We start from the raw sequence: 14,426 nt of genomic DNA, 5'->3' as shown, positions 1-14,426 counted from the left end.
ATTCTTAACATCCTAAAAATTACAGTACGACCTCATTTCACCGGTGTAGTTGAAATCAGAGCGAAACCTTTCACAAGCTGTAATTTGCAAACAAACCATTTTGGAGAATTGAAATCTTAATTTTACCATTATTTTCATGAATAGAATAGGTTATTAAAGTCCTGAGTGAATTTCTTGATACATACTGTCTGTTGAAATGTACAATGTCTGATATTTTAGGATGTTATTCTGAGAGCCGTAAGTCGCTGCCTTTGGTAACATGCAGCTGAGATTTTTGGTTAACAATATTGCTACAGCACCAAATCCATGCTCAGACAAATAATCCGATGATGGAATGCTATCAGAAATCGTTGAACAATTGACCATAATTTTCATGAAGAAAAACTTTCAAATTTTTTAAAGCTTTTCTTCTGATTTTTTTTTAATTTTATGTTTTTTTTAAATCTGAAGTATTCTGTCAAAAAGTAGAGTATTCAAGTTTTAATTTTTTTTTGTTTTATTCGTCTATAAGCATCTTGCAAAAGTTAATTATAAGTTGCAAAGTTAATCTAGGTTGAATACAATAATTTTTTATTATAAAATATAGGTGTCCCTTTAATTTTTTGTACTAGCATAGTAGGTATTTAATTTTAGTTTGAAATATCAGGAAAACATATAATTTTTGCCTTTTTATTAATCAGCCATTACCTTTCTGGACCGCCTGAAATCCACCAATTTTCTGTGGGCCTTCTGCCACCCCCCCTGAAGACCTCCAGTGCCCACAAGGGGCGTTATCACCCACTTTGAGAATGAATGTTCTAATGGATACTAGTAAAATAGACAGAATTGGACCTTTAAAATCTATTATTATTTGGAAATAACGAAACTGTTTAAAAACAAAGCTGCAATAAAATAAAATACAGTTTAGCTGTAATTAAGTTCAATAAAAAAATTCTTAATTAAGAAAAAACTGTGTAGGTTCAACAGTATATTTAGAAGTAACAGAAAGATAGAACAAACAAGTTGTGTTCTGTATAAATATCTTGTTTAATTTTCCCTAAATTCCAGTTAAAGTGTTTTTTATTTAAAAATAAAGTCAAGTGGGTTGAAGAAAATAAAAAAAAGGCATTAATATTGCACACATTTAAAATTGCTTTATATTTTTAAGAATAGTCAAAAACGGATACTTGTGTTTATTTTTTCAAGGAAAATTTCAGTATTGTAACAAAATTGATTATATATACAGGAAACTGATTAGAGAGTAAAATAAAACTAATTCCCAGATTTTTTACTAATATTATAAAGTCAGTTTTTAAGCTTCAAAATTATCAGAAACACTATACTTTAGTATAGTGTTAATAGTACAGTATGTAGTATGTTAGTAGTTCGTTTGATCGATGGCATGTGATAGATCACTAGTGATTAAATAGATATTGGGCCCTGGTGATTAAATAGATGATAAAGAAATTTTACTGTACTGAAATATTAACTGCAGTAAATAAAATCTGTGAAAAAACGAAATGTTTTATAAAATTTTTCTACATACTAGTAAATGGAAATTCCCAAAAAATTTTGTACATAGAATTTTATTATTGTTTAAATAATTTTTAAATTTAGTTAGGTGTCCTATATACAAGATATATGTGCATAAATATTAATAAAACATAAGATTTTAACACATTATTTTTTTCTACATATGAGCTAGGCTCCAAAAATTAGCATATTCTTTATATGTATTATCTTATGTTTAAAAGTATACAGTAATTTTTCTTTTTTTTTACATGTTATGTCATTAGCAGTGTGCTGATCTGCTATATGCAAGAGGTTGAGCGAGGTTCGGTGAAAAGGGAATCTCCCTTAGCAAATATGCATATATTGATGACGGATTTTGTTTTTTAATTCTTAAATTTGGGCCTGTTGTAAAAAGAAATTTATTTATATCAGATCAAAGAAAAAACTCATTAAAACAGTTTTTTCCTGATAATGATCACTTGTGATTTTTTTTGTTAAAATATAGGTTTACGAGAGAATATGTTCGTTCCTGACATTACAAGATATTATGTTATTGGTTCATACTCTTGAATGTTTATACTCCTTAAGTTCTCTCGGAGAAAGATCGTGCAATGCTATCGTTAGAGTACATGGTTCCTTAGATACACTAGTGTCACTCATCACTGTTGAGGTAAGTATTAATTTAATTAATACTGTTAATTTTTGTTTAGGTAGGCCATTTTTCCTCTTATTTTTGATAACCCAAGATATCTTGGGATATCTTTTGTATTGAAATAAATAGTTAAATCTGTACATTTATATAAATAACCATGTAAGTGAACTCGATAATGAGCTTTTTAACAACCACGACCTATATTACAATTAGAGTATGTTATATTATTTTATGTTAATTGTTTTGTTAATAGTTTTTGTAGGTATTTTATTTTAGTTATTTATAGTTTACTACTAATAATGGTATTTTATTTTAGTTATTTGTAGTTTACTACTAATAATGGTATTTTATTTTAGTTATTTGTGGTTTACTACTAATAATTTTGTCGACTAGGTTAGATTATAATTTATTTGTTTTGTTTACGATTATGTTATAGTTTCTTCTGATCAGGATTCTGTTACTGTGTTAACAGTGTCTTTTTGTATGGATTTTTGATCAGCATTTATTTATAATCTATTATTATATTTTTTCATATATATTATTATTTATAACATATGTATCATATTATATATCTATTATTGTTACTAAAGCACCTGCTCTACCCAGAATAAAACAATTGTTCTTTTTGGTTTGAGATTGAACCAATTCTTGCTTGGAATCGAACCAGACAGCAGTTAAATGAGATGCCAGCAACTTATTCCTGTTTTTTCATTTGTCTGTACTTTTCTAAACCTTTCCAAATAGTTGTGACATAGAGTTGTTTTACCTTTGTTAGCTTTATTCTGGTGTGATATGAGTAATTCTAATTTTATCATCTTTTCTTATTGTCTTGACATGAAGTACTACTCATTGCACGTAGTGGTTTAAAATTGTTTTTCTTTTTTTTTTAATTTGTACTGTTAAATTTAAGGTTTGTCTTACATCTAGACAATTGTTGTGTTTTTTATATGTTAACATGTTAGCTCCTTGTCTTTTTTATTAAGAATTTCTTCCCAAATTGGATTAATGTTTTCTGAAGTTTTGAATATAAGTGTGTTTTAAATTAATACTGAATAATGAAATGACACTTGCCTTACGTTTCTTTTCTTTATTCCAGTAGCTCTTTTGCAGAATCCTGCATCATCAGTTGTATATAAATTATATGAAATTACATAACAAAATATAACAATGTTTTTTCTTTTACAAAATTTAAAGGTGAAAATTAAAATCGTATATAGAAAACATGAAGTCGATTAAATAAAAAAATTATATATATATTTAAATATGATGTCAATTAAGAATTAAAAATTAAAATCAACTTTAAAAATAAAATAATTAGAAGATTAATACCATGTAACCTGGTCAGCCAATATTACATTACGGAATGAATTTGAAATTATTTATATACATTCTGATTATATCTTATTTTTATCTAAAAACATGTTGCCATCTGTTGCTTCTTTTATAATAGTGTTGTCTTCAACATTATCTATTGTCGTGACTACCTTTCTTTGGCACTAATAGCGGACTGTAACACTATTTTGTTTTTTAATTTGAATTTAATAGGCTGGTTCCTATTGGATGCTGGATCCTTGATTAACAAATCAAGGTGTTCAGTAAATTCACAAAAGTGAATTTACTGAACACAATGAATTTTATTGTAATTATTGAAAATGGACTATACACTTGCACACACACACACACACACATACAGCTCATTAATTCAACAACTTGTGCACAACGCTCGCTCACTAACTCCCTTCCAATCCACACCAACAGAACATGCAATCATCCAAACATACACATCCAAACACATACGCCCTAAAAACCTTATTAATAAAAAACATTCTGTACCTGATATTTTATCTTTAATTTGTTTTTCATGTCTCTTATCATTTTTCTTTTTAAAGTTTGATAATTTAATACTTTTTTATTATTACAGACAAACCTAGTGTTATTTAGTTATATTTCAAGATATTTAATAAAACTGTTGGATTACATATCAGAAAAGTAACTTATGTGGATTTTTTCTCGATAAATTTCAAATTTGAAATCTATCGTTAAAAAGAACTTTAAAAGTTCTTTGTTAATTAGCTTTTTGCACTACTTTCAAATTAATACTCAAATGAATTAGGTACAATTGAATGTATATGTGCTTGTGTATTATAAAATAAAAGTATCAGACTTTTTTGTGCAAGTTATCTTCAGTTATATGTATGTAGTTTTATTCACAAATGTTAAGTCATTCATATATTCTTCATTTTTATTATTTGAAAATCGTTATGTTCAACCTATATGGATATTGCAATTTTACATGATTTCAATTTTTATAATAAAAATACATATTGTGGATTAATGTAACATATTATTTATCTATAATACATATAAATACTTGATGCTGTCTATTTTCACCATTGGCATCGTAATTTATTATATAAAAATTAATAATTATTTTAATTTGATTGTTATGTATCGTTATTAATTTTTTCGTCAGGCCCAAAGTTATGGTCCAAAGGCGTGTGTGTTGATGCGAGTGGTTGAAACTGTATCGAATGTCGGCCAGACATCAACACCAACAACTAGTATGGCATCAACAACCGGTTCAACTTTGACACCACAGCCGGTTTCTTCAACAGCAGCATCTACTACTATAACATCAATGCCTCTTCCAGCACCTGTTGTGGCACGTCCAGTTATCACAGCTACATCAGTGACAGCCAATGTGCACGCATCGTCCCCTAATGTTACTCCCACTTCTGTTGTCGTTACACATCCTCATCCTGTTGTATCGACCTCCACAGCATCTGCTGTTGCTACACAAAGAGGTGTTTATTAATTTATTTAAATTATTCAGTTTGAATTATTTTAATGAATTTTATGTAATATACCTTTGTATTCATTTATTTCTGGGTTAATATATAGAGAAAAATTCTAAAAGTTGGAGGGTCTTGAACAAGATAGCAAAACAGCATATTATTATTATTATTATAATAATAATAATAAAATAGTTTTGTGTTGTACACAACATCTTAGCGTATCTTTGAGAATAACATGTTTATGAAGGAAAGATGAAATCCCACAGATGGATGAAGTATCAGTATTTAATAGATTGTTCTGATTTTTATCGCTGAAATTAATGTAGCAATCTACATGAATGGTGCTTGAATTTCACACTACAATTACTGTACATAAATTTTCAAATATATATAAACACATGAGGTCTATAAATAAAGTAATGAGACTAGTTACTTTTCACAGCCAAAGTGGCAACGCTGTAAAGTTACTAGTAAACATATGGTTATATGAAAAGCTGATTTACATTAGGTATTAGTGTTTTTAGTCTATTGTTGCCACATGAGATGTAAACAGACTTTACAAGAAGTGAGTTTTTGTTGTGCGTTACAACAATGAGTGTTACTAATTATAAGCGATGTTGTGCAACCAAGTTTTGTGTTAAACTCGGTGAAAATGCTACTGAAACTTTTTAAAAATTGAAAAGGACGTATGGAGATGAGCTCTGTCACGAGCCCAAGTTTTTAAATGGTTTAAAACATTTTCTGATGACTGGGAATCGGTTGCGGAAGATCTATGCTGTGGAAGACCATTAAAGTCAAATAGTGATGTCAATGTTGAGCGAATCAGAGACTTGATGCGGTACAACCGGCGATTAACTGTCAGAATCATTGCAGAACAATTAAATTTGAACTGTACCACAGTTCATCAAATTTTGACAAACGAATTGGACATGAAAATAGTTTGTGCAAAATTAGTCCCTAAAAACCTCACTGTTGAACAGAAAAACAACAGGGTAGAAGTGTGCCACGATCTTCTGGGGTGAATTGAAACTGATCCTGATTTTCTAAAAAATGTTATTACTGATGATGAATTTTGGATATTTCGGTACGACCCAGAAACAAAACACCAGAGCAAGGAGTGGCACACTTCAAATTCGCCACGTCCCAAAAAAGCAAAAACGAGCAAATCAAAAATCAACCGTGCTAATTTGTTTCTTCAATAGTAATGGCATTGTCCATAAGGAGTTGTTTTTGCCTGCAGGACAGACTAATAAATAGGTTTATCAAGAAATTTTTGAAAGATGCGGAAAAGAGTTGCCGTGTGAGACTAGCCATCAAAGTCAATTGGATGCTGCATCGTGACGATGCATTCTCAATTAATACGTTTTTTGCAAAGAAAAAAACATTCCTGTAGTTCCTCAACCGCTTTATTAACCTGACTTACCCTGCAACCTTTTCCTGATCCCGATTTAAAAAAAATACCATTTTGGAACAATAAAAAATGTAACCGACCGTCTGAAGGATATTCCGGTTTCTGAATTCCAACACTGCTATGAAGAGTGGGAAAACCATTTGAAACGTTGTGTGGCTTCCCAAGGGAACTATTTTGAACGTGATAAGAGTCCATGTATAATTTGACTGTAAATAAAAACTATTTCTGAACCGGTCTCATTATTTATTTACAGACCTCATAACCTGTGAAAGTAATCAGTTGATTTGAAAGGTGTATTTGAAGATGTATAATTTCTTTGCTATCGATAAATTATAATTGCTAGAAATATTAGTTCTATGTGTTAACTTTATATAGAGACAGAATAGATTAGAATCGGTTTTTTCTCATTATCATGATCAATAATAATTTTTTCCAAAATTTTTTTAAATTTTTTTAAATTTCTCCTACAGTTTCTTGCTAGCTTTATGTTCTGGTTTTTAATACAGTTATTGTCATCTAAATAGCTGGTTAACAGAAACTGTCTTAGATACAGAAAGGACTAATAGTAGAATATCTCTGACAAAAGAGAAGACTTTTAGTCGAACTATATATGAGTTTCCTGGAATGTACAGTCTGTTTTATAAAAAAATGTTTTGTGAAAGGTGAGCAAGATGTAACAACTTTTTTTTGTAATTTCAACAAATTTTATCTATCTCGTTGTTACAACAGAAATCCTGGAGAAAAAAAGGAAAATCGTGAAATAGCTCTGTAAAGAACTCTGAATTTACATTACAATTAAACATTCTGTTAGATAATTCTATGGACATAATTTATGTTAATTTATTTTTTGTGTTAGTACCATTCTCTTAATAGCCTATTTTTAATTAAATACTGAAAATCATTATTGCATGAATAAACTGTAGAACCTTGCAGCCACAGTAAAGTGGTACAATTATTTTGTAGTTATGTTTGACATTTTGTTATTGTATATTTTAACTATCATCTCTAAAGATGTACCCCATTACATTAAATTAGTTTTATGTAACCACATATTACATACAATTATTTTCTGTTTTCTATGAAATTTTCTTTTTTAGTTGTTGTCCCTGTGACTGCAGCTCATACAACACAGCAAGTCGCTCAAGAAAATGAACAGTTTGCACTTAATTGGCTGCGATCAAATTTTGAACCGTCCAATGGTAGCAGAATAGAGCAAGGTGAATTATATAAGCAGTATATAACAACGTGTGCAAAAATTGGGCGTAGAGGAGTCATTGCTCCAAATCACTTTCCTCGATGTGTGAGGTATGAATTCATTTATTATCATATATAATAAATATGATGCAAAACATTGTATTTATTTAATTTAAAGTTTCTGTAAAAAAATTTTGTAATAACATTCTTTTTTTTTTCTTTTAAATGTTGATAACAAAAATAATCTTGAATGTCTTTTTTTTAAATTGATGTATGTATGTAAATTATTCATTTATTAATTATTTTATAGCAGATAAAAACTGCTGGAATCTTTAACCTCAATTGAATAGAGTTGCTTAAAAACTAGTAAGTTGATGTTATATTAACACACATACATTACATTCATTATCAGATTACACATCACAATAATTGATTTTTACTCAGAAAGTCTTTGTTTTGTCAAAAAGTAAAGTTAAACTTAATACTATAAGACCTGACCTCTCATGTCAAATTTTTGTGAACCAGAAAGATCAAGAAGAAATTTTTTAGAACAAATCTAGTCTACTTTAACACTATTCATTGAATCTGCTGGGTTTTATGGCTTTTATGCTTTCAGAACTTGTAGGAAAAGCCCACTGAGTTCAACAGGTGTTAACTTCTGTGTGGCTTTAACATGTACTATGTTCAGTAAATTTTGATTACTTCTCTTCTTGATATTTCCCAGTGTGTTGGAAATGTGGTGTGTTAAAATTGCTCTTAAAAGGTGGCAACAAGGATATCCTACTTTTTTCTTTCTTTCTTTTTCCTGTTTTGCCTCCGGTAACTACCGTTCAGATAATACCTCAGAGAATGAATGAGGATGATATGTATGAGCGTAAATGAAGTGTAGTCTTGTACACTCTCAGTTCGATGATTCCTGAGATGTGTGGTTAATTGAAACCCAACCACCAAAGAATACCGGTATCCACGATCTAGTATTCAAATCCGTGTAAAAATAACTGGCTTTACAAGGACTTGAACGCTGGAACTCTCGACTTCCAAATCAACTGATTTGGGAAGACGCGTTCACCACTAGACCAACCTGGTGGGTTAAGGATATCCTACTTACCGTAAGTTCTTCTTACCGTCCTCTGACCCTCTTGCCTGTAGTAGGTAAGGTTTTCGAGAAGGTCTTGTACCTCCGGATTTTAGGTTGACTTCTAACCACGTGCTGATGGATGACCAGTATGGATTTCGCTCCAGCAAGGGCACAAAGGACGCAATTCTTAAGGTAATGGATCTGGCTTCATCCAGCGAGTGCAAATATGTGCTTGGTGTCCTTTTGGACATATCCAGGGCCTTCAATAACTTGTGGTGGCCCTCTGTCTTGTTTTAAATTCAGCAGTGCAGGTGCATGCTAAATGAGATTAGAACTCTCTTGAGCTACTTCAGTGACAGAACTGAAGCCATCACCTTTGTGATGGCAGCTTGGAAGTAGGAAAGACCTTGTCAAAAGGTTGTTCGCAAGGCAGTGTTTTAGGTCCACTCATCTGGGTCATTGATTTCGACTTTCTCATGCGGTTGTGAATGCCTAGTGGCTGCCGCATCATGGATTATGCCGATGATGGGTTTGTGCTGGTCGAGAGCAACTCGCGTGCCGAGATAGAGCTCAGAGCAAAGCAGGCGTGTAAGGTTCTCAAGTTGTGGAGTCGTCAGCATATGATGGTTTTCAGTGCAGAGAAAACCACTATGATGTTTCTTAAAGGTTATCTAGCTGCAACCTGTCACCCACGAGTTGTGATGGACAGCCTTCCGACTAGCTATGTTACCGTTCAGGACTATCTAGCTGTTATCTTTGATGAGGGGCTTCAATTCAAGGAGCACCTCCAGTTTGTTGCAAAGAAGGCCATCGATGTCTTCTTTGGTGTCCATAGAGTCATCCATCCCAATTGGGGGTTGAATTATCGTACTGGGCTCAGCATTTGCAATTCCAATGTTATAGGAACATTCTTTTGTGAGCCCAGTGCATTGCACGTAATAGTGAAGTTCATATGACTGGAGCTTACTTGTTAGCATTGTGTGAAAGACATTGTGTTCTGCATGTTCAGCAAATAGTCTGTAAAAAATCAATTCATTACAATTATCCAATAACACTGTTTTATGCTGCATTGCTGATTTTTCTACTGTGGTAGAGATGGAGCTAATTAATCTACTTAAACTTTGCAGTGAATTTGTTTTACAGATGGATGATTCAACAGATATCACAGGTCTGTCTGTTCTACTGGTATTTCTGCATTATGTGTATAATTAGAGCATTGAAGAGGATTTACTCTTTTGCAATACCTCTAAGAAAGAACTACTGGAGAAGACTTTGTGCATTAATAGTTTATATGTATAAAAACAAACTAAAATCTCATCCAATCCAATCCAGGTTATTCAAAATGTTATGTGATGAAGTGGGTAGCGAACATATTGCACTGAGTGATAGCATCTTGACCTTTCACCCGTAGGTCCTGGGTTCGAATCCCGGTCAGGCATGGCATTTTTCACACACGCTACAAAACATTCATCTCATCCTCTGCATACTGAAGTGCTTGACTGCGGACCCGGAGCTAAAACAAGCCAAAAAAAGAAAAAAAACATATTGCACTGTTATTGCACACTGAATTATGGTGGCTGTTCCTAGGAAAAATTGTTGAGATCATTTGAAATGCTTAGTGAGTTATTTGTTTTCTTTTCATCAAACGGTTTGGGGCAAAACTTCATGGAATTTTTAACAAACTGTACATGGTTAATGAGTGTTGCTTATTTAGCAGATATAAGTGTAACAAAATAAATTTAACATTACAAGGAAGAAACATTCCTGTTTTTAATGTAATGGATAAAATTGTGTCTTTCAAATGAAAGTCTGTATACTTGATCTCTTCATTAGAAGAGAAAAAACTTGATCGTTTTCCTACCTTAGATGACTTACATGAAGAAAGTTTAAAAATAGACAGTAAAGTTTACAAAATTAAATTGTAACATTTGGATGACTTGCAGTTAATCCTTGGTCAATATTTCCCACAGTGCCAGGAAGATGATTCTAGGATTTGAAATCCTTTCACAATGACAGCTACACCAACAGGTATGAACACAGCTGATTTCAGAAAATGAATTAATTTGACAACTGATTCTGGCATAAAACAACAATTTTAAAATCTTCTGCTAAACAAATTTTGGATAAGTTGTCCAAGAATATGTGAACTTAATAATATTAGCTATTCATCTTTTACTTCCTTTTGCGACAACATATTTATGCGAGGCAAGTTTTTCACCTTGCGCTGTAACAAAATCCAAATATAGAAATTGACTTTATGTGCTACTGATTTAAGAATTCAGGTTTCTAACATTGTTCCTGAAATTAAATGAATTTGTAATTTGAAGCTCCAACACATCACAGTCATTGAAAACTAAAAACATTGAGAAAAAACTAAGTTTTTTTCTTTTTTTACTATTTATTTCATTTAATTATTTTTGTACTATTTTATGTAAAATGAAAAACTGAAAAATGTTTTTTTTTTTTAGGTATAAAAATTGGCATAAGTGCTTATTTTGTTTGTCTAATGTATGTGTGTTACCATATATTATAACTAAAACCCAAATTTACTCTAGTGTTCCTTAAAAATTTTAGAATTTAAAAAGTGTTTCACGTTAAGTAAAGTTTGAAATCACTGTGTTATATAACAATGATAATCTAAAGGAGTTATTTTGTGTAGTGTGCTGTTATCCTCGAGTTAACATATTTAATTATGATTTTGCTTTTGGCTGCATATATTTTGGTTTATGTTGTAATGTTATTTTTTTCTATGTTTAGAAATGCCTTTGGTGCTGCAGTCGGCCCCCGTCAAACGATGGTTGGTGATACGGCAGTACATCACTATGAAGGGATACAGGTGCGAGGGACAAAGACAACACCTCAACCAGTAAATTCACCTCAACAACATATTATTAATCCTATAAATACTGCCACAAATCCACAACAAAGGCCACCGACCCCGCAACAACAGCAACATCAGTTAACATCACCACAACCACATTCGACTGCAAGTCTTATAGTTTCACCCGCTAGTAATTCTATTACAAGTTTACCATCATTACCTGTTTCACCTATTTTAAAAGCACAACTTTGTGCTCCTCCTAAACCATCTCCTGCCTCTGCTTCATCGTCACCTTCGCCCTCAAATATGACTTCAACACCAACAAAGCCTATTAAAAAAGAGATCAAGAGTAAGGTAAGGATAAGGTGATCACAGTTAATTATTATTGTTATTATTCTATACATTAAAAACCGTGGCTTTATTCTTTACAATTTTTTCTATAAATTTGAAAAATTTTATGTATTTCTACTGGGAGTTAAAGGATCTAGCTTCTGTAACACTTCACTTCAGACCCTTCTCTTCATCTTGGCATTACCATATTTTCCTTTCACATCTTCCACTAACTCGATCCTTCTATTTCTTTCTATTGTTGCACCCAATAAACATTTATTTTTCAGTTCATATCCTAAACACAAATTTTTACTGTTGATGTTAACCGTTATCTGTGTAATTAATCAGATTACGCTACATCACTCATAGTTGGTTCATTGCTCCAACGTTAATCATCTCTTTTCCTCTATATTTGGCCATCATCTGTTTATTTACTCTTTAAAAGTGTGTCAGGATGATTTTAATTTTGCTTAATTAATGTCAAATAAATAATAATGTAAATTAAAAAGATCAATAAGGTAAAATTAGTTTAGAAAAAATAAAACCAAAGTAAATATCTACAGATCTCATGCTTGTATTACTATTAATGTTATAGGTTTGAATTTAAACAAACATTATGTTTGAAAAAACATTAAATTAATGAATTTATTCCTCATAAACCAAATTGTTGTCTCTATTACTATGATATTTATTATCAATTGCACCTAGAATCACTGACTGTATATATAAAGTGATGAAGAGTAAGAATTCTATAGACAAGTACACTGAATGAATAGAACACATCAGTCCAAATATATTTTTATATTTTGCTAAGATCTATTGTAATTATTTTTGTATTTTATTTCTAATTCTATTTTTGAAAAGCTTATTTTAAAGCATATGAAGAAGAAATGAAGGTTAAACAAGTAAATCTTTCTGAATTTATGTGCAGTCAACATTATTAAACAGGGAAATACAACACGGGTCTGGTTGTGATCATTGATTACCTAACGATACACCTATAGGAATTTGATCGTAATTGTATTCTGTCTGGTTTTCAGCATTTTCTTCCATATCTGCACCTCTGTCACTTGCATTTTCTATCTATAATTTTTTCTTAAGAGTTTAAACCTAAAAGCCATATTGCAGAATACTCTGATTATCGATTATATTTAAAGTAAGGGTGTAGTTGTGTGCATCTTGGCCTGCAGTTCATTTTATATACTTTTAACTTTGTGAATCTTCTAACCCGTTCTGTATGTTTCAAGAGTATGTAGACATTTATCTACAAAATCAGAAGAGGCATGCCACAAAAATTGGTTTTTCTCTTAGACCACTTCATCCAGGGATTAATGCATACTAGCCTCATTTGATTACGGTCTTTACCTACCATTAAGGGTATTAAAAGCGACCCTTGGTTTTTGAACATATTTTTATTTTAGAAAATGTTTTTCTGTTTTGGGTTTTTTCAGTGAGATGCTTTAAACATTTTTTTAAAGATGGGTTTTTCTATTTTATTTATTTGTTCTTTCCTGCAGAAAGATTGTAATCTTTTCCAATCTAGCCCTGATCGATGTTTCTAGCCAGACCATGGTTTGTTTATTCTTTACATAGAGCTTATCAATACCATTGCAGCACCTGAAATTTAGGTGTCTTATCATTCAACACACTACATGATATGGTTGCTTAAGCAGTTTAACAACTGCGACTTTCCTACATAACGGACGTAATTACTTTTACACTATGATGATTGGTTATGATTTTAATATTTTTTTAACTTATTAATCTACTTATGTTTATTTTAATTTTAATACTTTTAAATTGAAGAAAAACTGAGCAGTTTCATCAATGTGCCGCTTGGACTAGAAGTAGCTTATAGACCAAGGTCAAAGATGGTGTGCCTACGTAAGTTGCAGGGTTGCCACATCTTGCAAAGAAAAATCAGTCTCATTACTTTATTGTCGCACCTTGTATATCATAACAAATTGGCTTGTGAAAAAAAATTATGTGTACTTTAAGAAATATAGTTAATTAAAAATAAACTTCCAGTAAACTTCCCTTTATTTATTTTATTGTTCCCATTTTTTGAAATTTTGAAGTTAATTTTTTTTTAATGATAAAATCTCTTTTTAACTAAAATAAGTATTTATTTTTGTATAACCTTCGAGTTTATAATTTGATTGTGAGAATGTTCTTAATTCAATAGTTTTTGATTTTTTAATATCCTTTTACTTTTTTTCTTATCTTTGCCAGATCCTAGTATTAACCCTTCGCACGGGGCAATGTTTATGGCTATAGGTGGAAGACATTTTCAAAAAAAAAGTTCATGCGAAAACTATTTAAAGTAACTTAAAATACACATTCGTGCGTAAAAACAGCATATAAATTGTGTTTTTGCTGAATTCTGCCACCAGTCTGGTTAAGGAACAATGTTTAATTATCTCGCAAGAAAAAGCTTGTGTGAAAATGGCACATTGAGCGCACTAGGATTTGCAAACTATAGTTCATGATATTGGTTTTGTTTTACATTGTGTTCTTTTCATATAAAGACACTTAAGAGGGTAATGTAGTAGTAACAGTAGTAACATTGATGGTAATATAAAAACAGCAATTTTGAAGAAGTAGTGCACCTAGGCAGGGAATAGTATAAATATGGCTTTATTATAATAATAATA

General features: G+C 31.2%; 1 protein-coding gene across 5 annotated transcripts in view; it reads left to right on the top strand.

Annotated features, from left to right (window-relative positions):
* Window positions 1-14,426, top strand: part of Bap170 (Brahma associated protein 170kD) — a 278,139-nt gene that overhangs the window by 172,255 nt on the left and 91,458 nt on the right. For all 5 annotated transcript variants that reach the window (XR_012758142.1, XR_012758143.1, XM_075378240.1 and 2 more), the window contains exons 7-10: window positions 1,997-2,161; window positions 4,617-4,947; window positions 7,447-7,654; window positions 11,379-11,796. Coding sequence is in view for 3 of the 5 variants with exons in the window: in XM_075378240.1 (XP_075234355.1) it covers window positions 1,997-2,161; window positions 4,617-4,947; window positions 7,447-7,654; window positions 11,379-11,796 (1,122 nt within the window). In the remaining 2 variants the exon portion in view is untranslated. The remainder of the gene's footprint in view (window positions 1-1,996; window positions 2,162-4,616; window positions 4,948-7,446; window positions 7,655-11,378; window positions 11,797-14,426) is intronic.

This window comes from Lycorma delicatula, chromosome 11 (genome assembly GCF_047948215.1).
Source record: "Lycorma delicatula isolate Av1 chromosome 11, ASM4794821v1, whole genome shotgun sequence".
NCBI lineage: Eukaryota > Metazoa > Arthropoda > Insecta > Hemiptera > Fulgoridae > Lycorma > Lycorma delicatula.
The sequence above is the reverse complement of the archived record's forward strand: the minus strand, read 5'-3'. Positions and strand labels throughout refer to the sequence as shown.